A 24,254-nucleotide genomic window follows, 5' to 3' on the forward strand; every position below is an offset into this window, starting at 1 on the left:
TATTGAGAAACAGAGCTGATGCTGTGCCAGTGCTGCTCAGCAGTATCCAAAACACTGGTGTGTTATCAACACCTTTCCAGCCACCAATGCAGAGCACAGCACTGTTTAGGGCTGCTATGGGGAAAGGAAATCCAGCTCAGCCAGACCTAATACAGGTATACTGAAAAAGGCTTCCATTCAAAATAAAACAAGAAAAATCCTCAGAAAAGCAAAAGCTTCAGGAAAACTTTATAACACACAGTAACAGGGCTTTTTTACTTACATGGAAGCATTAGAAAATTGCTGGAAGAACTTCTGTCCCCTTTATAGTCTCTATTCTAAATGCTTTGTGTTCAAACAGTGTAGTGTAACATTTCACTGCACTTACTGAATTCTTTCTTTTGTATATTAGGCCCTCAGATGGAAGGAAAATGGAAGGTACAAGTCAGTTCCCCATTAGAGGTATCCTATAAAAATTTTGATGCTGTCAGGATTTCTACCTGTTCTCTAGCTGCCATTTTAAAAGGAACCAGTTATGTCATAACAGCTAGCCCTTTACATATCCTAGTCCATCTCAAATGGCACTAGATAATTCTATTTAGGCAGCCAATTTCTGCCTAAAATTATGCTGACATATATTCTTAGGCTGTTATTTTAACTAAATGAGTGTCCTTGAGGGTTTGATGCTACTAGATTCTTGCTTGATTATTGCTTCCTTTTTGTCTGAAAATTAGTATGTGATCTTTTCATTACGCCTTAGAAGAAAAAGTAAAAAAAATCCTAACACTTGTTGCACTATTTAATATAAAAATTCTTAGTCTTGAGAAATACAGATACTTTTAAAATAGAAAATACTTTTCAATTTAATTTTGGTAGGCTTGTTTCAAATCTAGAAATGGAACACCCTTGAGAATGTAACATGGCATTAACTACTGATTTTTTTATCTTTTCCTTCAAGATGAAATATATATTAGCACACCCATATGACTTCCTCAGATTTACTCTGTAAGAGTTCTGTAATATCTCTTTATGAGTCAGACTCCTGACCATCTCATGCTTGAGATGCCTGAACTGTAGCTATAAAATCCCTCATATAAAAAGTTTATCATCTGTTTCATATCTCCTTGGTTCAATGCTAGCAAAGCTCCAAGCCACCTAGGCCTTCAAAATAAACACTGATGGCAGAAGGAGCATCGCTGGCTAAGGAGCTGTCTAGAAATGCATGGTGGGGCTGCCTGCTCCCTAAGGGGTGGGCAGCCAGGAGCCAAGGTAGGATCTCTTTCCAGCCAGGATCTGTTGCTCTGTACCCAAGTGAGGCGAGCAAAACAGACCCAGACTCTCCTAGGACACAGAATCAGGCTTTAAAATACCTTTCTATTAGTAAATGGAAAGCAATGAAAAAACTTCCAAGGAAGCTGGATCAAGTTTAGGAACAGAACAAATGACAAGAATCTTCCCCTAATGGACCTCTTTTACTTATGATAGTGTGCATGCTATTTGAAAGAGTGATTTTTCAAGTGTTCCTTTCATATATTTTCTCTAAATTTATAAAACTCATTGAAAACAAATGAATGGTGTTTAAATATATCTGTAGTTGTTATCTTTATGTCATTTCATGTAAGTTGAAATAAACCTAATTTATTACTGTCTTGAAGACTGGATCCATAAAACTCTTTCGGAGTATTAAAACTTGTGACTTATGCTGATGGCACTTTATATACTGAAGAATGGATAGTTATTAAGAATAGGTGACAAAATGAAGTACCCAGATGAAATTGAGTGATGGAAATGGTAATTGTATTAAAAGCTGAGATTGTAGCTGTGTGCATGAATTCAGAATTAGTTAAAAATTTGTTTGCAGAAATAAGAAACTGGTCCTTGAAAGAAACTAGCCGTTCATCCATAGCTGCTTTTGTCTGTTATGTTGCATTGTAGGTGACCACATTTGGATAGTTCTTGATGGTCCAGTAGATGCTATTTGGATTGAGAACCTTAATTCTGTCCTGGATGACAACAGAACTCTAACGCTAGCAAACGGCGATCGGATACCTATGGCGCCAAATTGCAAAATAGTCTTTGAGCCTCATAATATTGATAATGCTTCTCCAGCAACAGTTTCAAGAAATGGCATGGTGTTCATGAGCTCATCAGTTCTCACCTGGAGTCCTATCCTTGAGGTAGAACAGCTAAGTGTCTGTATATGCATTGAAAGTTTTACTGGCTACTTCTTCAACACTTCACTCTTATTATTGTAGAACCTTTTTTTGTGCCTTTTGCTATGAAATCCCTTTTCCTCTGTATAAACTTCTAGGTCAGTATGTAAAATAGCAATGTTTCTGGTCATTTATGCAAGAGTGAATAATTTTTTTAAGGAACATAGTTAACATATTACACTTTTAAGATCATGGTAATTTTACTTTGGGACAAATTTGTAATTAGAATTATTTTATACAATTGAAGGACAATTCAGTTTTTAAAACTACCTGGTAGCCCTTAGTACAGACCAAGGAGGAGAAAAGAGTGAAGTTGATTCAGGGAACTTGAAATCCTCAAGAAAATAAGAATTCTCTTGATATTTCTTAAAATTTATTGCAGTTGGGATTTAGAACCAGAAAAAAAGTCAATGCAGCATCAAAACATGTAATTTTTAAATCGATGTTGTTACTTGGTTGTCTGTTAACATTCCTAGAAGCAAAGTATCTGAAGAACTATGCAGTAGTTTCTCTCTCTCTGGCATGGAATGAATAATTCAGAAAAACAGAACATGTTTCAGGTGTGTTTTAGAGTCAAAATCCAGCATATAACATAATAAAATATATCAAAGTGATTTATAAAGTCTTTTTTTTTTCTTTCATCTGTCATCTTTTATCTTCCAAAACCCAGTAAAAATAAATCCTCATCTTAACAGAATGCTTGTGACAATATATTGGATGACAAATTCTGAGACTTGAGCAGACAAATTTTTTTTTCATGTAGCAAAATCTTGGTAAAGATGAAACATGGGAGTTCCCAAGAATCTACCTAATGTTCCACAGTAATATACTTAAACAAAGCTTTCAGTGTTTAATTCCAGTTTTCTTTTCTGTGGAGAAAACAATAGAGACAATAGCAGTTAAAAAAAGTTGGTTTCTCATTTTCTTCCCTTAAGACCTATATTACCTTAAAAATTTCAGTGAGGTACACTACTCAGGATTAGCACTTTAGAAAAGAAATTAAAATAAATATTATTTTTTTCTCTGCATTTTTTCTTGTCTAGGCCATCTTGTTGAGAATTCTTGGTTTGCATTATTTTGCTTTGATAAACATGGTTGACTCCTGAATATGAAAAATGAAAACTTTCTCCTGCATGGCTAAGATACTGATTGCTGTGAGCATACAGATAATTACTTTCCCCTGAAGCCCAAGTAATGTCTGGTATATTTCACTATAATCCCAAATTAAATTTCTTTACATGGGCTTTAAAATTCATTTTTATATGGACTTTAATTTTAAGATAGGAATTATTTTCTGTTTATGAAATTGGAACACCATCCAGGAGTTTGTAGTGTATTTGTTTCCCTGTTTTTCAGACTTAAAAAGACAAAAATTTATAAGTTACTATGCGCTAACAGACTAAATTTTACTGCCCTCCATTCTAGTATGTATCACATGAACAAGTTTTTGTAAATATTTCTTAAGATTAATGTCTCACAGTCTCATTCAGTCATTTCATTTTCTAAATCAAATAGGATACCAGCGGAAAATACAACTAATCCTCACCTAGTTAGTGTTGCCTAACTAGTCCTATGAAAATACAGCTTAATCCTATGAAAATACAGCTGGCCTCACATTAACTTTCAGATATCAGCCTTTTGTAGTGATTACTCTATATTATTCTCAGATTTCTTATTTTTTAAACCCGTAAATGTTCTCACGCTTATAAGTTTTATATAGCTTGCTGTTTATAACCAGATTCCTTGACCCTAAATCCCTGAATTGTCTGGCAACAGAGTAAAATTGGCTTGTAGCACTGCCTAGAACCAGTGTCCTTAGCAAATTATAGGTTTCAGCCCAGACAGAACTCAAAAGAGACAGTATGCTGTAGTCCAAGCCCTGAGTACCAGGCAGTGCCTGGTGCCTCCCTTTGGGACTGGAGGCAGTGGAGCTCCTCTAGGAAAAGTGAAGCCACGGGATTGTCGTCAGATATTCCTTCCTGTCTTGGAAACACTCGTGTCCTGTTGACTTGTTGCAAACCTGGAGGTTTGCTGCTTGTGAAGAACTAAGAGTTGCTGCAGAGGGCTGATACTGTATTTTTCTAGTAGTGCCTGAAGCTTTTTCTATTTACAATGATATTAAATCATATGGAATTTTCTGTTCAGTCACAGGTCTCTGCAATACTTGAGAATCGTCACTAATTTGTTTGATGAGTTCCTTTGCCAAGTCCAAAATATTTGTAGTCTTGTTATGAAAAAAGTGTTTAACAAGTTTCCTAAAACATTGGCTGGTAAAACTTCAGTTTTACCAGTGCAAATACATGCAGCCAACTCAAGTGCCTTATGTATGTTACTGCCAAGTTTTACTTTTCAGATTTTTTTAAAACTAATATGGATACCCAGGAAAGTGTAAGTGTAAATTATGCATCCAGGACAGTGGCTCCCCTGAGATTCCACTTGTGTTGTTCCTTTCTGTGCTTACAACACTGTATAGGGCCTGCTGGTGTTAGGTTCTCACAGCTCTGCCTCCTTGTGTTGCCTAGTTTGCAGACAACCATTTCTTGGATGTTAAAATTGTGCTAAAGATTCAGCTGCAGAGACAAGAATTTTATTTTGCATTGTCACTCATGATTTACTTCCTCATTTTAAAGTGAGATGCAGGCTAAATTTAGCTGTGTTGAAGAGTTCTGTGAAACTAGTTTTCCTTAATCCATAACCTTATAGTTTTAGTATATTTTATTGATAGAAACAGACTAAAGAAAATAAACTTTAAAAAAATAATTTGGATTACATAAACAAAATTATTTTCATTTCACTGTAAAGTAACCTTTCCAACTTCCTTTTCTTTCCCCATTATAAAATTGGCTATAAAATTGCAGCCTATTGTTAGTTATAATTTTATCCAATAGCATTTCTTTGGTTTCTTCTTGTTTTGGTTTTGCATCATAAATAAAATATCTTGAATTACTGTACTTGAATTCACTGAGACTTGTATTGGAAACTAAATTTATGCTTTTTAACAGGGATTTTTGAAAAAATGTGCCTTCCAAGAGGCAGAAATTCTACGTCAGCTGTATTCTTCATCGTTCCCAGACTTGTACTGTTTCAGCATTCAGTCTCTGCATTGCAAGACTGAGATGTTGGAAGCCTTTGTCATTATGCAGAGCATTAATATGCTGCAGGGCCTTATCCCACCTAAGGTAGGTAGTGTGAATGTTTTTATGTATACTTAACATATTGTAGATAATTTCAAGTAACAAAGTTTTGTAGAGAGGGATTCTTTGATGACTTGGAATGTCAAAAGAGATGCAGATTAGCAAGGAATTCTTTATATTTATTTAGAAAGTAATAGTTGGGATGTGACCTCTTTCACAATCTCACATTTGGATTTGATGTTAAGCACTGGTTTATGTTAAGCACATGGAGCATGCATTGTCAGTTTTCCTTTTTTTATTTTTGGGTGATTTGTTATTATTTTACATTGCTTCTTCTGATCATTAAAGGCGTCTCTAAATTTATATATGACCGAAGACTTCTAACCTTATGTTACTAATGATTATCAAGTAGAGTTTTCAGGCTGTTGAAAATTAAGACCTAACTCAATCCTTCAGGAGCAAGGTGGGGAACTGACTCCAAAATACTTGGAAAGGCTGTACATCTTCTCTCTCATGTGGAGTGTAGGAGCATTGCTAGAGCTGGAGGACAGATGCAAAATGGAATACTGGCTTCGAAAACATGCAACAGTAAAGCTTGATCTTCCCTGTATCCCAGAAGGCAGTGAAGACACAATGTTTGATTATTATGTGGCATCCGATGGTTAGTAACTCAGCAGGGTGATATGGGGTAAAATTTAAAAGTTATTTTATAATTGTGCTTTTTTCAGAAAATTAATTCAGAAGTATTTTATAGCTTGTCTTCTTTTGTGTCCCTTAAAGTTTTGTTTTATGGCTGTACTTTATTGGTGGTATTGTGGTTACCAGTGAAAAGTCAGAATATGGATATATTGGTACAAAAGCTGCGTGGACTTTGTGATGATGAATTGTCAAGTGAACATATAATCCTTGTTGTCAAGATTTATGTAGGAAAGAGGAGTAAGCCTCTTAGATACAACTTGAGAGATTCTATGATTATATGATTCTATAAATTTTAGTCTGAATACACAGAGAGGGATTGCTATACATGAGACAGAAGCATAGACAGATCAGTGAACTGAATGGAAAATAAAGGAAGTGATGATGCCTAGTATTTCTAAAACATTAACTTAATTTCTTTCTTATTAGGTACATGGATGCACTGGAATACACGTGTTGAAGAGTATGTATATCCCAGTAGTGGCACCCCAGAGTATGACTCAATTCTTGTGCCTAATGTTGACAATGTGAGAGTGGATTTCCTGATTGAAACCATAGCAAAACAGGGCAAGGTACTTTTTCTATAGTTCATATCAAAGCACTGCCAACAGAACACATGACAAAAGTTTTGGATTAGCAGTGAAATATTATGTTAGTGAAAAGGAATTTTTTGTTTTTAGATATAAGATGGTGTTTCCAGAAAATACTTTCATGCAAATATGCTTGAACTCTTGAATAGTCACTGTTTCCAGACTTTGTCTTCTCCTCACCCCTTTGTTCTGTAGTGGAAATAACTGTAATTACAGCCAAGATCAGTCAGAATGGAACCAATATTTTCATGTACTGATGGGAGAGGGAGAAGCACATAGGTCAGGAGGCTCATATCTGACTCTGCTAATTGAACTCTGCCAGCATGGGGCAGTTACAGAATTTATGTAGCTATAGGCTATTCTTCACCAAAACTGTGTCACATAAGCAATTGAAATTTTACAGATACTGAGTCTCTAGATGATTAAACCCTTTTTCAAATAATTAACTCCTTTCCTTGTTAGTGTGATTGTGCTGGATGACATGACCATTAACTGCAAATATTTTTAACTAGTCAGGCCTGCAAAAATCTATGAGACATTAACTATTTTACTTCTACATGTCTCCTGTGAAAAGTTCACTTTACATAACTTTGCTAGTTTCTTTTCTGTTTAAAAGCTAAATGGGACTGTTGAGCCTTTGCCAAGACTCCCAGCTCTTGTGTTTCATCTTATTTCGATATTGTCTTTGTCTAGGCTGTCCTACTAATTGGTGAGCAAGGAACTGCAAAGACTGTTATAATCAAAGGTTTTATGTCAAAATATAACCCTGAAAGGCACGTAACTAAGAGCTTGAATTTTTCATCTGCAACAACCCCATTAATTTTTCAGGTATAGTAGTGATTAATCTTCTCGTACAAGATAGTTGGATTCAGAGAATATTCTGATAATTTGCCAGGAGGATGCTTCTGGAAGTGATTCTGAACAATAAAAAAGCACCTGTTCAAATAGTCCAAGTGTTATAATGCATGTTTTAAGATTTCTTTAAAAAAATCGTTCCTTTCAACTTTTTCAGTAGCTATTGAGCTGTTCTTGGACTTCTACAATAACATGCCTATTATTGTCTTCATCTTATTATGTTTTTGTGTCAAATATATCTGTTCTCACTAACTGGGAAGAGCTGTTAGATTTCACTAAACACCATGGGTAAAATAAGTGCTACCCACAACAATCTGTCATTAAAAATGTGCTGTCTGCAATTTAAGTTTCAGTCATTACAGTTACTCATTAAAAAAGTAACACATGCAGTGCAGCTGCTCTACATACAATTATGAATGCTTAAATCCTGAACTGTACTGCCTGTCCAAGTTTCTACCAATCTAATGTGAATTATTTCAAGGGTCTTTAATCTCCTGGCAATGTATTTGGGGAATATTTTTAATTCAGTTTGGTATGCCAGGCCAAAGCACTGTCTGGACTGTAAGTGCTGTCTAGAAGCTTGATGAATCACTTATCATCTGCCTGTACAGTATAGTAGAAACTACTAACATTTTATATAATATACAAACATGTAATTTTGGTCTTAATTTCCTTAGGATTTTTTTCTTCTATTTATTGGGCTATAAACAAAAAGTAACATTTTTAAAAAGTAAATGTAGATTTAATTGGTGATAGGTGAGATTCTGATCATCAGGACATCTGAAATAGATGTGCAAGACTAAGTCAATTCCCTATTAACAATCTAGATCAAAACATTCTGTTATGACATGTGCTTTAAAATTATTCTAGCTTCTTTTAATCTTGGTCTACCCGATGCCACTTGTGCAAGATTGGAGCCTAGGCATAGTGTAAGAATGCAGATATTTAGGTTTATACTGAAGAATGTGTGCTTAAGCAAACTTTCACTTAGGATAGAGTAAATAAAAACTAGAACTTAAGAAGAGCAGAGAAATGGAAAGATGATGAGAACAACAGTAGAGCCAAGTCTACCATTAGGCAAAATTATCTCATCAAGTGTATTTATATATGTGAATTTAATTATTGATGTATGCTTCTATGAAATATTTTGATACCTGCTGGAAAAGTAAATTACATCTTCCAAATTACATCTTCAATTTAATCTTTATTTCTAGCAATCACCAATTTTGCTGATAAATTAATAAAATGAAAGAAAAGTTTGAAACTTATTCAGATTTATGAAAGTGTTAGGCATGGTTTTCTACCGTAGACACCGGCCTGGTGCTGTAAACCTTGAGATTTCAGACAGTCTAGTTGAACTAGTGCAATTACCTCCAGCAAATGCCTTGTCTGAACCTCACTTAGTAAAATTCTATGTAACAGGAACATCAACATGTTTAAGTGATTGAATCATGTATGAAATGAAGTGCTGTTTGTGACTGTGCTGCTAATTGCTTTTTAACAGCGTACAATAGAAAGCTATGTGGATAAGCGCATGGGCCCAACTTATGGTCCACCTGCAGGCAAAAAGATGACAGTCTTCATTGATGATGTGAACATGCCCATAATCAATGAATGGGGAGATCAGGTCAGTTTGTGAAAGAAGAAAAAAAAAGACAAAAAGTTTTTTGTTTTTATGCTACACTATAAAATTGGCTTCTCAGTCATTCAGAATAGGGTAAAATTGGTATGTAGTACTTTAATTTTAAAAGACTGTTTAAAATTAAAGTACTACATAATATGCTGACAGCAAGAAGCAGTTTGAGTGCTCCTTAGAACATGCCTGTATAATTTTAATAATGTTTTTTAACAACACTCATTTTATAATTGAAAATAAGAAGTCTTTGGTACACAAATTGTGATAGCAAACTGACATTGTGGGCAATAATTAAAATACTGTGAAACCTGAGAGGTAAGAAGTGTATTCTCTGCTTCAGACAAAATTGAAATAATCTTTATTTATATTGACAAAGTTGTTCTGAAGTACATTGCTTTGGAAATTAATGTTAGAATTTCTATAGGAGTATAGCTATAGGATGTACTCTCTGTGGAGTTTTTTCAGCTTGTCAAACAGAAATGTAGGGTATCCCTTTATGGCTAAAGAAAAAGGTCTTGCATGTTTTTGTATGGCAGTAGTTCTTTTATTTCAGCTTGAAAAGCATGCTTGTGGTTGTTACATATGAAACAATACAAATATTTTGTATCATTTGCAACATGATGCATTAGTTTGGGCTTGATTGAAAAAAGATGCAAAGATACATTAGTTTGGGCTTAATTAGAAAACTGGAAATTTTGTTTTAAAAGGCAGAAGTGTTTCCAACAGCAATAGGAATCATGCATCATTCAAGTGATAGTAAATTGTCATGTGAATGGTTAGTTCTAAATGAGGGTACCCCTGTACTCCCACGATTTTTATCCTTAGATTTTACCAAATGTTCTTATTCCCTGCTGTGCATTTTTATCCTGAAGGAAATAAACAGAGGGATAGGGGGCAAGATAGTATTATACTCTTTGTTAGCTATTTCAAACATTTAAGTATTTTCTGTATTTCATTCAGTTGTACGTATAATATTGTCTTATATAAAACCTGGTTGTTTTACAGGTCACTAATGAGATAGTTAGGCAACTGATGGAACAGAAAGGACTGTATAACCTGGAAAAACCTGGTGAATTTACCAACATTGTGGACATTCAGTTTTTGGCTGCCATGATCCACCCTGGGGGAGGTCGCAATGACATTCCACAGAGGCTGAAGAGACAATTTTCAGTGTTTAACTGTACTCTGCCTTCCAATTCTTCCATTGACAAAATTTTTGGTAAAGGGAAATTAGCTTTGTATTCATCTCATTTTTTAAAATAGTAGTTGATTTTCCCTTATCATTCTATTTGTACACATTATTGTTAAAATTGAGGCCTAATTTCCCCCTGTTTTGTTTACCAGCACATTTTCCTTCAGTAATCACTCCCCACCTGCAATGTCATCAATCTGTAAATTTTTCATGTCCAGTCACATCTCTGAAGCTCTTGGTATGCTCAGATTTAATAAGAATGACATGAAGCTATTGTTTTAGAGACAATGCTGGACAGTTGCTCAGTTGCCACTGCTGCTAAGAATAAGGGACTAAAGACTAGACTTTCACAAAGAATGGAATCATACTGATTTCAGCAGGAGATCAGTTATTCAAGGCCAGTGGAATCTATTTTATGAGAAAAAGAACACTTTAATGTGCCGTTAATTAAAAGCTAAATAACCATTGAGTGGGTGGCAGAATGGTGCTAAGAATGGCTGAATAAAAATTTGAATATACACTGGAAAGCCATTTTAACAAATTTGAAAAGTTTTTTGGGATTGGAAAAAGAAAAGAAACAGAGGATTCAGACAATCATTGCTCCTGGTGTTGTGCTAACATGTCTTTGATTTGGCAATTTTTCTTTCCACAGGTGTAATTGGATCAGGACACTACTGTAGTGAGCGGGGATTTTCAGATGATGTGAAGAAAACAGTAGCCAAATTGGTTCCATTGACACGCAGACTGTGGCAGATTACCAAGCTAAAGATGTTGCCCACGCCAGCCAAGTTTCATTATGTCTTCAACCTTCGAGACCTCTCCAGGATTTGGCAAGGAATGCTGAACACTACATCGGAAGTGATCAATGAACCACTGGTAAGTGCAGCACATCAGTGACCTGGTTATAATTAGTGTAGGAAAGGGGATGAGAGTCTATCCTGGCATTTGAATTTGCTTAAAAAAAATGCAACCTTAGTGGGTTTTTTGAGGCAAACGTGTTTTAGTCTGGGTTTTATAGTACCAACTGATATGTCAACTTTGTTTCAAAATGATGACAAAACCCCCTTTTTTGTCACAACAGTTTGCTTCTATCTGCTTTTCTTATTACTGACAAATGCTAGTTCATTTAAAAGAAGTAAGAAAATAAGTGAGAGGCAATGAACTTACTTTAACCCAATGAAAATGCTCAACTATTGATTAAAAAATTGAATAGTTCCTCCTCTCCAGAACTGTCTTTAGACTTTCAGTCACTGCCTAATTTCTGTCTAACAATTAGTTCTTGGCTTATGGTTTAAAAGGAAGAAGTAGGAACAAGTATTAGTAATATTTTTTTTCCATAATCCATCTTTCTTCCAGTAAAATATAATTCCTTTTCTAATTATTGTATAGAATATATAATACATATTCTAATATGTATAGTGCTGGAAAAGCAATGCTTATGGTAAACATGGAAAATTTGTTAAATATTTGGGTTATATAATTGCTTCACGTACAATGTGCATCTCTGTTGAATAAGCTCCTGAATTCTACTGCATCTAAAATTTAAACTTCAGAATGGATTTTAGTTTCTGCAGCAAATAACACAGAGCACTTAGATTATATATATTTGTATATACACAATTAATGTCTTTTGAAGTGTAAAAACCAATTGGTCAAAATACTAATATATAAATTTACATATTAATTCTGAGACTTGATGCGTCAATTGTACAAAGTTCTGTAGGCTGAACCAAAGGTCTTCAAGGAGTACCTGGAATTTTTTCTACTACTGTATGGCAATAGCATAGGATTAAAATGAGTGCTGCTGGTATTAACAGCCTGAAAGGTTCTCCTTCTTCATCCTGTGACCAAATGGAGGGACTTTAAAGGTATATTGAATTTGGAGAAGGGATAATATAAACACTTAAACATTCTTCTTTGTAATTCTCTAACTACTTTGGCTGTAGCATTGGGACTGCTATTTGTGTTTGCCATGAAATTATTCGTGCCATGATGCTTATTTTTTCACCCATCTGCTACTTAATGACCAGTTAGAAAAGTGGTTTATCAATACATAAACATGTTAACTGGTATGGATATGGTTTTAGGGCTGAGGAAATAAAATCTTCATACACTTTACTTTGGAACACTAGATTAAAGCTTCTTCCATAGTTAACTGAAAATAATCTTAAATTGCTTTTGGGCAGAATAAGAAACTCAAGGTATCTCTTCTGAAGAACTCCCCAGTACTATTTATTTTCTAAATGTTAATGTTATTTTTAAATTAAGAAATGAAGGCAATGCTTTAAACTTGCTATAGTTCTTTCGGAAGCCAAATGAGTTCCTCAGTACAAGAGAGACATAGAGCTCCTGGAGTGTGTCTCCTGGCAGAGAACTACAAAGACAGTTAAGGGACTGGAGCACCTCTTTTAAGAGGAGAGACTGAGGGACCTGGGCCTGTTCAGACTCAAAATGAGAAGACTGAGGGGTGACCTCATCAATGTCTGTCAGTATCTGAAGGGAGAGCGTCAGGAGGACAGAGCCAGGCTCTGCTCAGTGGTGCCAAGGAATGGGGCAACAGGCAGAAACTGATTCACAGGAAATTCCTCCTGAACATGAGGAAGAGCTTCTTTAATGGGAGGGTGATGGAGCCCTGGAACAGGCTGCCCAGAGAGGTTGTGGAGTCTCTTTCACTGGAGATTTTCAAGAACCATCTGGATACAATTCTGTGCCATGTGCTCTGGGATGATCCTGCTTGAGCAGGGGGGATGACCCACTGTGGTCCCTTCCAACCTGGCCTGCTCTCCTTCTGTGATTCTGTAAAATGCTCCCTTTTTTTTTTAATTTTTTTTTCCTTTTTGTATGTAGGTGCTGATAAAACTGTGGAAGCATGAATGCAAGTGTGTTATTGCTGATCGTTTCACAACCTCAGAAGATGTTGATTGGTTTCACACAGCTGTGGCAAAACTCGTTGAGGAGGAATTTGAAGATCTGAAAGCTTTGCTGAATCGTGAAACAGATGCATTCTTTGTTGACTTCTTAAGGGATGCACCTGCAAGAACTGGTAAAGATTTACTTTAATAATCATGGAAATTATAAAATTAGGCAAGGGGATATGACAATCTTAGATACTATGAAAAATATGTTGTAAAAATTCATACTACATTTATGCATCAAAAGTGTCTGTTTCATCCAGTGGCTTTGAAGGCAGTCTATGTTACCAGCTGTGGCAAATTTTTATCTTAATGGGATTTCTAAGTCTGTATTGATATCCAGTGTCTGTATAGGAGAGCCTTCCTTTCATTTAAATTGGTGTGGCAGAAAGATAGAACTGCCAAATAGTGAGCATGAGTCTTTTTTATTCCAAAAGGATCAAGGAAATTTGTTATGAATGACCTGAAATGGTGGGGTTGCAGTAGTAGATAAAAGATTGCAATGTAGGAAACATGCCCTAGAAATCTGATTAAAAAATACTGTCTCTCAGCTAATCCAATACTCTTTAGGAAGTAGCTATTAAATGTAACAAATGACTATTAATTCAAATTTTCCTGAATGCTAGTTAAACCTCTTTAAAAACCCATGTGACTTATAGCAATACCTTTATGTCTTTCAAACAAAAACATGGTGTCACTGACCTCACTAAATGACCTGGGAATATTTATCAATTGTTGCAAAAGAACAGAAAACATTTGTTTGGGTTTAGGGAAGGTCGTTAGATGATTCAGTTATCTGTGTTGGTATCACTGCAATGACGGAGGGTGGAGCAATGAGACTGGCATGAATGGCCAAGGCTATTTGAACCTTTTCTTGAACAATTGAAGTAGACAGAAGGCAGTGACAAAAGGAGAATAAAGGATAGGGCATATTTCATTGGAAGGAATAAAATAGAAGTAAAAGTAAACTAGTGTAAGAAAGGAAATAATTACAGCCTTAAATAACTTGCTAAATTTCATCAGTGTAGAGAAGACTGAAATGTAAGTCAGAATGTGCACTGAGAGGATGAGGAGTGATCTTTAAGGTGAAAATTTAAGTCCACACTAGAAACCATCATATTGGACTGAAAAATAAATGTATTTCTCAACATTTGATAAATGATTAATGTATTTCTCAAGATTATTTGCCTTTTTGGTGACAGATTAAACGCACCTGTCCTGTAATGTGCCTTTTAGCATGGAACTTCATCTAAATACAAAGCAGGAGACTCTCATATAGAAAGGCTATATTTTGCCCTCAATAGATTTCAGGACCTAACCTAAGTCCTGAGCCTTGAGAGCCCCCTTTCTGTTTTTTGCTTTAAATGAAAAGAGTAACAAGCCTAATTTTGTTTTATTTGTCCCTATAATGGCATTTAGTATTTCCCATTATGGTGGAAGTGTAAGAGCAGGACCTTGATTTCTAAGCTCCTAAATATATTAAAAATGGCATCTGACATTGACTTCAAAGAGCCCTACACTCAGATTAGTAATATGTTTATTGGTACTAGATAATCTTTTTGTCTCTGGGTTGTAAATGCACAATATGTTTGTCCCTGAGAGAAATACATGATGACTTAGATCTTGGTCAACTTTTAGATCTTAGCTTCAAAGGAATTGTTTGTGGTGCTAGTGATCTCAAGACCTTCCACCTATTCCAAGGTGTTTTTATCAGGTGGTTTTGAGATAGTTATTTACTACTTGTGATTATGAATCTTGGGACTGAGCAAGACTTTAAAATAATACGTTTTGCTGGCTGCCTCTCTAAATAATGGAAAAGTCTGCCCTTAGGTTTTGTACTTGATTATCCAATGTCCTTGGACATTAATAATAAAACTGTAGAAACAGAATTTAGATGATGTAATTATTTTAAATTTTTCAAAACTGGAAAATTATCACTGCAGTTTAAGTCCTTGATGTATTTCTTATTAGTTTCTTATCAGCTGTAATTTGTTTAAATGTCTTATTCAACTTGTAAGAAATCAATTTCCACTGGGAATACTCCTTTAGTTTAACCAGTGCTTTTACAGGTTAGAATAAGAAGTCAATTGATTTAATTAGATTTTAATCTAGAGGAGTGTTCATATGCAGAAGCAATGTAGAGCTAAAAATTCTCAAATTAGGGTGATTTCGAGCAAACAAAAAATGCAATATAAAGAACAGCTGAAAGAGTATTAATAATTTGTGTATTTTGAGAGAGTAGGTTCTGTGGTGAAATGTAATTTTCTTAAAATATGCTTTTAAGTATGTATCTTTGGGTTTTTGTTTTGTTATTGTTTTTCTGTTGTTTTTTTCCTTTGAAACTGCATGAGCATTAGAAAGGTGCAATAGAAAGGAAATGGAGAAAGATTTTGAAAGAAGAAAAAAGTTACAGACAGTATTCTAAATACAGTTGAGTTTACTTGGAGGTTGGAGTACTTTTTCCCATCTTTTTGTCCCTTACCTTCACACTGGCTTCTAGTGCTTTACTAAGCCTTAGGGAAATACTTATTTTACTGGGATGATTTATTTCATTGATTTTAATTATACCAATTAGAGATAATGTTCTGAATTATATATTTCTTCAGCAAGTTAGAAGAGACTTAGCAAAACCAACTGATTTAGGATAACTGGAAAAATACATCCTGTAGCATATATAGATCACAAAATCCTGAAACTAATTGAGCTAAATGTATGTAAATAAGAGCAAAATGTACTCTACTAGTATTATTTTTGAGGAAATCCAAATGACCAACCAAAAACCCCCTGATGTCTGCCTGCTGGCACTGTTTCAATGAGATTTGCCAGGTATTTTTTAACGAAATATGGTCTGGATGAGAAGTGAGTTGGATTGAAAATTGCTGAATGGACAAGCCCAGACAGTGGTGATCGGTGGCTCAAAGTCTAATTGGAGACCAGTAACTAATGATGTGTCCCAGGTGTCAGCAGAGGGTCCAGTCATCCTCAACGTTGTCATTAGTGGTCTGGGTGATGGGGCAGTGTGCGCCCTCAAGCCAGCTCCCACATGACACAAAACTAGGAGGAGTGGTTGATATGCCAGAGGTTGTGCTGGCTCCCAGATAACTGGAACTCCATAAGGTTCAGCAAAGGGAAGTGACAAGTCCTGGACGTGGGGAGGAAAGGTCCCATGCACCAGTATACACTGGTGGTCACCCACCTGCAAGTCAGCTTTGCAGCAATGGACCTGCAGGTGCTGCTTGACACCAGTAACATGAGCCAGCAGTGTACCCTTGCAGGAAGAAAAAACTAGTGGCATCCTGAGCTGCATTAGAAGAAATATAGCCAGCAGGCCAAGGGAGGTTGTCCTTTGCCTTTTTCAGCACTAGTAAGGCCTCGCCTGGAGTGCTGTGTCCAAGTCTGGGCTCCCCAATACCAGAAAGATGTAGATATACTGGATAAAATATATTTAAGCACTTGAACATCAGTTATCACTTTTTTTTTTCTTTTTTTCTCACTGTGGCAGTCTGTCCAGAGATATTGTGAAGTCTGTCTTTGGAGGTATTCACAAGCCACCTGATCATGGTCTTAGGGAACCAGCTCTGGGTGGCTCATCTTGAGCAAGGGGTTGGACCAGATGATCTTCAGAGATCCCTGATGATCTTAACTTTTCTGTAATTTTATTTGCTGTAAGAATTCCTATGAATGAAAGCATGTCACCTTTCAGCATGGTTAAGGTTATGAATGGAAAAATGAGGCAGCAGCATTGTTACCTCCTTTCTTTGAGAGTTGACTTGTGCCTTTTATATCACCTAAGGAAACAAATTTATGCTAATCACAGTGAATATATTTTTTTTATTGTGGCAGTTATTAATTTCAAGAGCACATTTTTTCTAGCGCAATTATTTAATCAATTTAGACTGTTTTTCATTTACAGAAAAGATTATTTGCATTTTTTAACTGCATTCTCTGGTGCTACTTTTTTTCCAAGCACCCTAAACAAGTACCATTTTTCATCATTCAAGTTTTAGATAAAGACGACTATTTAGTTTTTTTCTCATTTTGTCTTTAAAAATTATATTGCTGAAATTACCATTTCTTGCAGGCAGGGTGTACTCAGCATTCTTGTATGTATATCTAATATATAATACTATGTATAATAAACCTGTTTCTGGGTGGTGAAACTTCTAGTTATCTTTACTTACTTGTCCCTTCATTGAACCTTTGTCAATTATTTAAACTGCTAAGGTTTTATTACTTGCTTTTTGTTCTAGATGAGAAACCAGAGGAAGCAAATTTAGATATTCCCAAAATCTATGAACCAATCTTCTCATTTCATCAGCTACGGGATCGTTTAAATAAGTTTTTGCAAGCATACAATGAGAATGTTCGTGGTACTGGAATGGACATGGTTTTCTTTGAGGATGCCATGGTTCATTTAGTCAAGGTACAGTCTTGCTGGATTGCCATTTGTTGATGTTCACTTGCCCACATCTCTTTTGAGTAGAGGTATGCATGAAGCAAGGTAAATTACTTCTGAAACTGCAGCAGCTAATTTATTGCTATCAAATATTTGATCTGTCACACTGTGACTAGGTGTTAAAACCTATTAAAAACTTTTTAGAAAATGCACCAGATGGAACTATTATACCTATCTTTTATGTTTGGTGGGATCATAGTGCTAGCTATTCTAATTTTATTTCAACCTTCCTCCTTAATTCTTCTGGGAGCCCTTCCTGTCTTTTGAATGAGTCAAATGAAATTCAGGTTAAGACATAATTGGTTGCTTCTGAAGGAGTAGGCACAGCAGAGCAGGAATTAATGTAGTCCAAAATTCTTTTGTAGATCCACAGTATGCTCACTACTTTTAAAGTTCTTTTGAATATGGATTGGAGCTGACCATAACTTTCAGCACAGCACAGCTTGATATGATTGTTCACACAGAATAGGCCTCATACAAAGGAGAGCCTTTTTTTTTTTTTAACACTAGAACCCCTATTGTCTAAGTTGAATACTGAGGTTTTTGGTATTTTTAAAAATTATTAAGAACTGTATATGTAATTGTATCATCCCCCCAAATACAGTATTAAATATCAAAACAATCTAAATTTAATTATAGTTGACAAACACATTGCATCTGTGGTTTTCAAAATTTTTGCGTTAATACTTGTTATTTCACAAAATTAGTCTCTTTCTTTCTAAGGTTTATGGCAAAATTAATGATGTTCTGCTCTGGATTTCTTTAGGACAATTGTAAATCATCACACTTACCAATAAGTTTCTCATTTATTTCTGGAAAAAAACTATATAAGTTTAGGATGCAATACATTTTTTTTCACTGAACAGCCACCTGTCATCAGAAATATCTTTGGGTAGTTAGATGGTAAATACCTGAAATATTTTATTAGTATTTGCTTGGATAAAATGATAATTTTATGCTTTATGCAAAATGCTTTGCTTGGATAAAAAGTGTTTCTATGATTTTAAATTCTTGAAAACAGGAACAACTGTGTAGACCTGAGACAGCTTCTAAGAGAAAGTGAGATAGGCACAGTTGAGGTAATGACAAATCTGAGCTGACATAATATGGCTTGAATGAGTTAAAGCTGAGGGATATCTTAAATAGAGTGCAAAGTTTCCAATTAACAGCTTATGTGCCTCTGCCTGGAACAGATGTAGTAGCCATTATTGAAATGATCAGTGATATTGCAAGGATGTTGTGTAAATTAAATTTTCTTTCTCTGGTTAAATAATAAAGCTTAGAGTAAGCCTTTGTACTTGATTTTATCTTTCTTATGAAACGTTAACCAATGGAAAATAACAAATACATTACATTCAATATGTAAAATAAATAGGTTTAAAATTAGAGGAAATTGGCATGACTATCTTTAATGGCTTAGAAAGAGGTAACTCAGAGGAAGGGCAAGTAAGTGTCCCAGGTTGTTTACTGATATGATGGAATTCTGGAGTCATCAAAGAACTGTTCAAGATAATAAAGAGAACAGAAGCCAATCCCGTGCATCATTGCTTGTACAGAGGAGACCAGCTGCTAACCAGCTGGATGGTATTATTGTGTCTTTGAGAGGGAATTGGCTCTGTGCTGCTCTGGATATTAATGTAGGCTCTTCTGGGTACAGTGAGGATCTGTCAGCTTGCAACTGATGGGCTGCCATGTTTCATGGCATTGTTTTTTGGCTGTGGGCAGTAGGACAAGTGCTGTATGCAGTTCACAGTTACCACTGAAGTTTTTTTTGCTCTGAATTCTAAAGGCTTTGTTTGTTTACATTGGACAGTCCTGAATTGAGGGGAAATGCAGAGCAGTAGGAAGCTACTGCCTTTTAATTTAAAATATAAATAATGAAGTGGGAAAGAAATGTTGATCTAACTGGGAGAGGTTTCATTGTGATCAAATATTCATACTTGATACTGTGCATTTTTACAGTCAAGTAAATGAGAATTGTAACAAGTTCCATTATAAAGGCAGCATTATTACCTGCTGCAGAGAATACTGAAGACTCTTTGTCCCGAATTTAACATGCCTGGGACAACCTGTCCTTCAGGTCACAATGAGATGAGTCTTACCAAAGTTATCCAGAGGTCATGGTACTGGGGAAATGATTTCCTTCCCAATTTTGATAATCCCTCATGCTGTGATAGCACATCACTAAGAAATCACAGCTGAGATTTACTTGCACTTTGTGGGAGATGTAATTCTACTGATAACTGAACATACACAGTGATGGAATCAAATGGTTGCTATTCTATTTGACAGGTCAACAGTAAACACTGCAAAGTGCAAATGTCCATAGAATATATTATTAGTAATATAGAATCCTTTAAGTAAACCTTAACATTTTAATTTGTTCTTCATTTCTAATATAACTTTAATAATAAAGTAGCATAGAATTTTTGGATGTGTGACTCTTACACATTGTAGCAATGAAAAATTTGTATATTACACAGATTTCCCGTGTGATTCGCACTCCTCGTGGAAATGCTCTCTTGGTTGGAGTTGGTGGCTCAGGAAAGCAGAGCTTGACAAGACTGGCATCCTTCATAGCTGGCTATGACACATTCCAGATAATGTTGACAAGGTGAGTATTACCTGAAATTTAACTAAATAAATACTTTGTGTTTTAAGTCTTCCTATTAAAAAACCCAGGCTCACATGCTCTGCTTAGTGTAGTCTGATCACTGTCACATAGAGTGGAAGGACATGACAATCCTTTGAAACTTGCTTGATTTTCTACGATAATTGTGCATTTTTGCTATCTTTGGAGTAGGAAATTATTTTGTTTCCTTCACAAAAAGAGAAAGTACTGGCGGTATCAAGTTATCTTTGTGTCTTTACACAGTACATTAAATGGTACTAAAAATATTTTTAGGTGGTTATCTGTCCAAAAGGCCTTTATGAATTAATCTTGTAATATTTGAAATACTGTCATCTGAGGAGGATGAATCTTTATCCCTGCCCTCTACTTTGGTAGATCTTAGGTATCTATAAGTATTTTGATAACCTTTTCCAAGTACATTATTCCCTTATTTCACATTGCTCAACCCAGTGTGGTTTCTTTTGAAATAAAGATAAAAAAAAATTATAAATCCTCCTCTGAATGCTTCAGAATGAATACCATCCCAGCTGTCTGTAGGACAGGTCAATTTTGGTACTCAAATGTCATTTTAGTGAAGTGAAATGATTTTAAATCTTTTGCAAGTGCGTTGGCTGTAGAAGAAATTGTAGTTTCTCATGTAGGAATGCCCCTTGGTGTGGGTCTCATCAGAGGATGCATTTGAAATAAGCACCTTTATGCCTTAAGTTCCAAGACAAGACTTTTTTTAAAAGAGATGAGTATTTGTTCAATGTTCAACTACCTTTTTTTTTGTTTTGGTTTTTTTTTTTTTTTTTTAGATCATACAACACTTTAAACTTGATGGAAGATCTGAAACTCTTATACAGAACAGCAGGACTGCAAGGCAAAGGCACCTGTTTTCTTTTTACAGACAATGAGATCAAAGATGAGTCTTTCTTGGAATACTTGAACAATGTTTTGTCATCAGGCGAGGTAAGATGATCAATTTTCTGTTTTTCAAAAATCATAATTCTGAGGTAAAATAACAGAATTTATTTGAATATTTTGTTATAAGTCAGAGAATACACTTCCAAAACCTAGAACTCAAGTGCTTTTTATCATTAGAGTATTATTAAAAATGAATGCAGTCTACAAAATCTACAGAATCCTAGGTTAGACTGAGCGAAGCTATCTCAAGGGACATGACAACAGCTTAAAAAAAATAAAATTTAGACTTGAGAAATATTACTGATGTTTTAAAAAGTTGTCTGTTAAAGTAACTATTATTGTACAGTTCATTTTTGTATGGTAAATTCATGTCCAGAATGGATGGATTTTATTGATTTTATTTACTTATTTATTATTTCAGGGTTATGTTTCAGAGTAATTGCTACTAGTTATTAGAATATAAAGAGAAGGAATGAAAGCTATTGGAACGTTGGGTTTAAAATTTGCAACAAGTTAGATTTCAGTCTATTTAATGGAATCACTTAATTAAAACTTGTTTCAAGGAAGGAGTTGGGGGCACTTTAGTATCTGAGATGTATGTCCCTTCCTACAATGCTGTGTATTAAAAGAACCTTTTGCTACATCCTCTATTTTGGATCATCTCAAAAAGCATGAAAAATCTTCCTTCTTCCCAAAGGTGTCAAACTTATTTGCACGTGATGAGATAGATGAGATCATTAGTGACCTCATTCCCTTCTTCAAAAAGGAGCATCCACGAAGACCTCCAACCAGTGAAGCTCTGTATGACTATTTCATGGCCAGAGTCCGTCAGAACCTTCATGTAGTTCTTTGCTTTTCACCAGTAGGTGAAAAATTCCGAAATAGGGCCCTGAAGTTCCCTGCTCTCATTTCTGGATGCACTATAGATTGGTTCAGCCGATGGCCTAAGGATGCGCTGGTGGCAGGTACGTCTAGGTTTTATCTTTGCAGACACATAATTTTCTGATCAGTGGTCATGTATCTGTTTTAATTGTGTTGAATTTTACCAGAAGAAACTTAATTGATTCTAAAATTTGATGTAGGTATTTTCTTCTTTAATGCCTGTTTTATTAAGCTGTCAAAATATTTCTAACAGAGTGATGGTTTTGAACACAGTTTAGAGAAAAAATTCCCCATGAAGATGTCTTAAAAGTATTTGTAAAGAATGCAAAGATGCTACTAAAGAAAGAGATTATTTGTGAATGTGTCTGTGATAGAGCATACAGTAGAAGGCTGTGATTACCCAGTCCCTGGTAGGTAGCAGCTAGGTTCAGAGTGAAAAAGCAGTTGCACACTTGGAGATGAAGAATGACAGATCCTTAGCTATACTTTTTATTGACACATGTGGAATAATATTCAGAATCTGATGGTGAAGAGTAAAGCAGAATGGGTTTTCAGAAGCTGGGTGAAAGCCAAGATACTACATGCTGACTTGTTTTATAGTGACTTGTTTATTAGCTAAGATGCTTTTATAAATGTTTACTTACATTTAGGATTTCTTTCTTTCCTAAGTGTCTGAACACTTCCTGTCCTCATTTGATATGGACTGCACTGCTGATACAAAGAGGGAAATTGTGCAGTGTATGGGTTCATTCCAGGATGGAGTGGCAGAAAAGTGTTCTGATTACTTTCAAAGATACAGACGTTCTACACATGTGACTCCCAAATCCTACCTGACCTTTATTCAGGGATATAAAACAACATACAAAGAAAAGCATGCTGAAGTGCAAATATTATCAAACAGGTAAACTACTAAGGTTACTTCTGTTTTTCTGTAGTTTTCTTCCCCAGGTAGGTATATTCTGATATGCTTCATTTCAATGCATGGCTTGTCTCCTTGCACAGCAAAAAAAAGATATTTTTAATTCCTAAAATTATGTGAAGGTGTAACTTATTAAAATATTATAGTTACTCTTGTCATATAAGATAAAGACTATATATATTTGGGGGGGGAAGAAAAATGAAAAAATAGAGGTAGAGGGAATATGAGGTGAATATAAATTATACCCATGTATTTTCAAAGAGTGAAAGAAGACATCTACTTTTTATTTCATAATATATTGATAATAGCACTTAATCTGCCAGTTGGCAACTTTTATTTCCTTGCTGAACACTTGTAACCTCCTGTTATGAACACCTAAGGAATATCCTAACTGGTTTTGTGAACAGAGAGCCTCACTTAAACTCCTGAGATTTTTACTTGTACATTATTAAGGTGGTTTTGATATACTTGTTCCTATTTTCAGATGCTTTATTAAACTTATGATACCTATTTGCAGATATATCTTCATGTCAGGAGTAACCAACTATAATGTAAAATTAGCAATTTGTGTATCAGTAGGTATCACCCTTAAGAAAAACTGCCTTCTCAGTTTTGAAAGATTGTTAATAAGAGCTGGAAACCTTAAAGAAAGGCTTAGACTTGTTTATTTGGCTTTGAAACATTCTTTGTCTTCAAAGTCAAATTCAGTTTGAAACCTGTAGTTATGCTAAGGTTGAAGGCTTGTAAAACAGAAGGGTGTTGTCCTGTTTTTCTACCTTCAGATTTACCAAGTTAGTTCATGAAGTTAGTCCAATTTCTTCCACTTAAACTTAGTTGCACTGTCTGAATTTGTCAGGGGTTACACTTTGTCTGTTCTCCTGTATTTGTTCAGCTGTCCAAATACTGCATAGCCTTTGTCATAGCAGTCTCTGTAGAGGCCTTTTAAACTTGTCTGGAAAGTCCCAAGTGAAGAGTTTTTGATAGAAAAAAAAAGCACTGTTGAAGGGGCATTTTAATGCTGAATCAGAGAAGTCTTATCTCAATACTATTTTTCTTTTTCTCTCTTTTGCTTGGTCTTGGTTTGTTTTCAGTTTCCACTTCAAATAAGAAATATTGATTGGTTATAATTTTCAGAATTTTGGTGATCAGAATATGCTTTCTGCTGTACAGAACTCAGTTCTTTGATTATTGGCTCAAGAGAAACAGTGACATTTATAGAACCAACATGTAGGATTTTATGCAATGATAAACG

At 35.2% G+C, this 24,254-nt stretch overlaps 1 protein-coding gene across 5 annotated transcripts in view; it reads left to right on the forward strand.

Moving 5' to 3' along the window:
- Positions 1 to 24,254, forward strand: part of DNAH5 (dynein axonemal heavy chain 5) — a 134,771-nt gene that overhangs the window by 77,432 nt on the left and 33,085 nt on the right. For all 5 annotated transcript variants that reach the window (XM_077182137.1, XM_077182149.1, XM_077182145.1 and 2 more), the window contains exons 43-56: positions 1,915 to 2,156; positions 5,195 to 5,371; positions 5,783 to 5,987; positions 6,452 to 6,594; positions 7,306 to 7,440; positions 8,972 to 9,094; positions 10,109 to 10,322; positions 10,948 to 11,171; positions 13,143 to 13,338; positions 17,458 to 17,630; positions 20,147 to 20,277; positions 21,093 to 21,246; positions 21,899 to 22,166; positions 22,753 to 22,984. In XM_077182137.1, coding sequence (XP_077038252.1) covers positions 1,915 to 2,156; positions 5,195 to 5,371; positions 5,783 to 5,987; positions 6,452 to 6,594; positions 7,306 to 7,440; positions 8,972 to 9,094; positions 10,109 to 10,322; positions 10,948 to 11,171; positions 13,143 to 13,338; positions 17,458 to 17,630; positions 20,147 to 20,277; positions 21,093 to 21,246; positions 21,899 to 22,166; positions 22,753 to 22,984 — 2,617 coding nt within the window. The remainder of the gene's footprint in view (positions 1 to 1,914; positions 2,157 to 5,194; positions 5,372 to 5,782; positions 5,988 to 6,451; positions 6,595 to 7,305; positions 7,441 to 8,971; positions 9,095 to 10,108; positions 10,323 to 10,947; positions 11,172 to 13,142; positions 13,339 to 17,457; positions 17,631 to 20,146; positions 20,278 to 21,092; positions 21,247 to 21,898; positions 22,167 to 22,752; positions 22,985 to 24,254) is intronic.

The sequence above is a fragment of the Agelaius phoeniceus genome, chromosome 1 (assembly GCF_051311805.1).
Source record: "Agelaius phoeniceus isolate bAgePho1 chromosome 1, bAgePho1.hap1, whole genome shotgun sequence".
NCBI classification, from domain to species: domain Eukaryota; kingdom Metazoa; phylum Chordata; class Aves; order Passeriformes; family Icteridae; genus Agelaius; species Agelaius phoeniceus.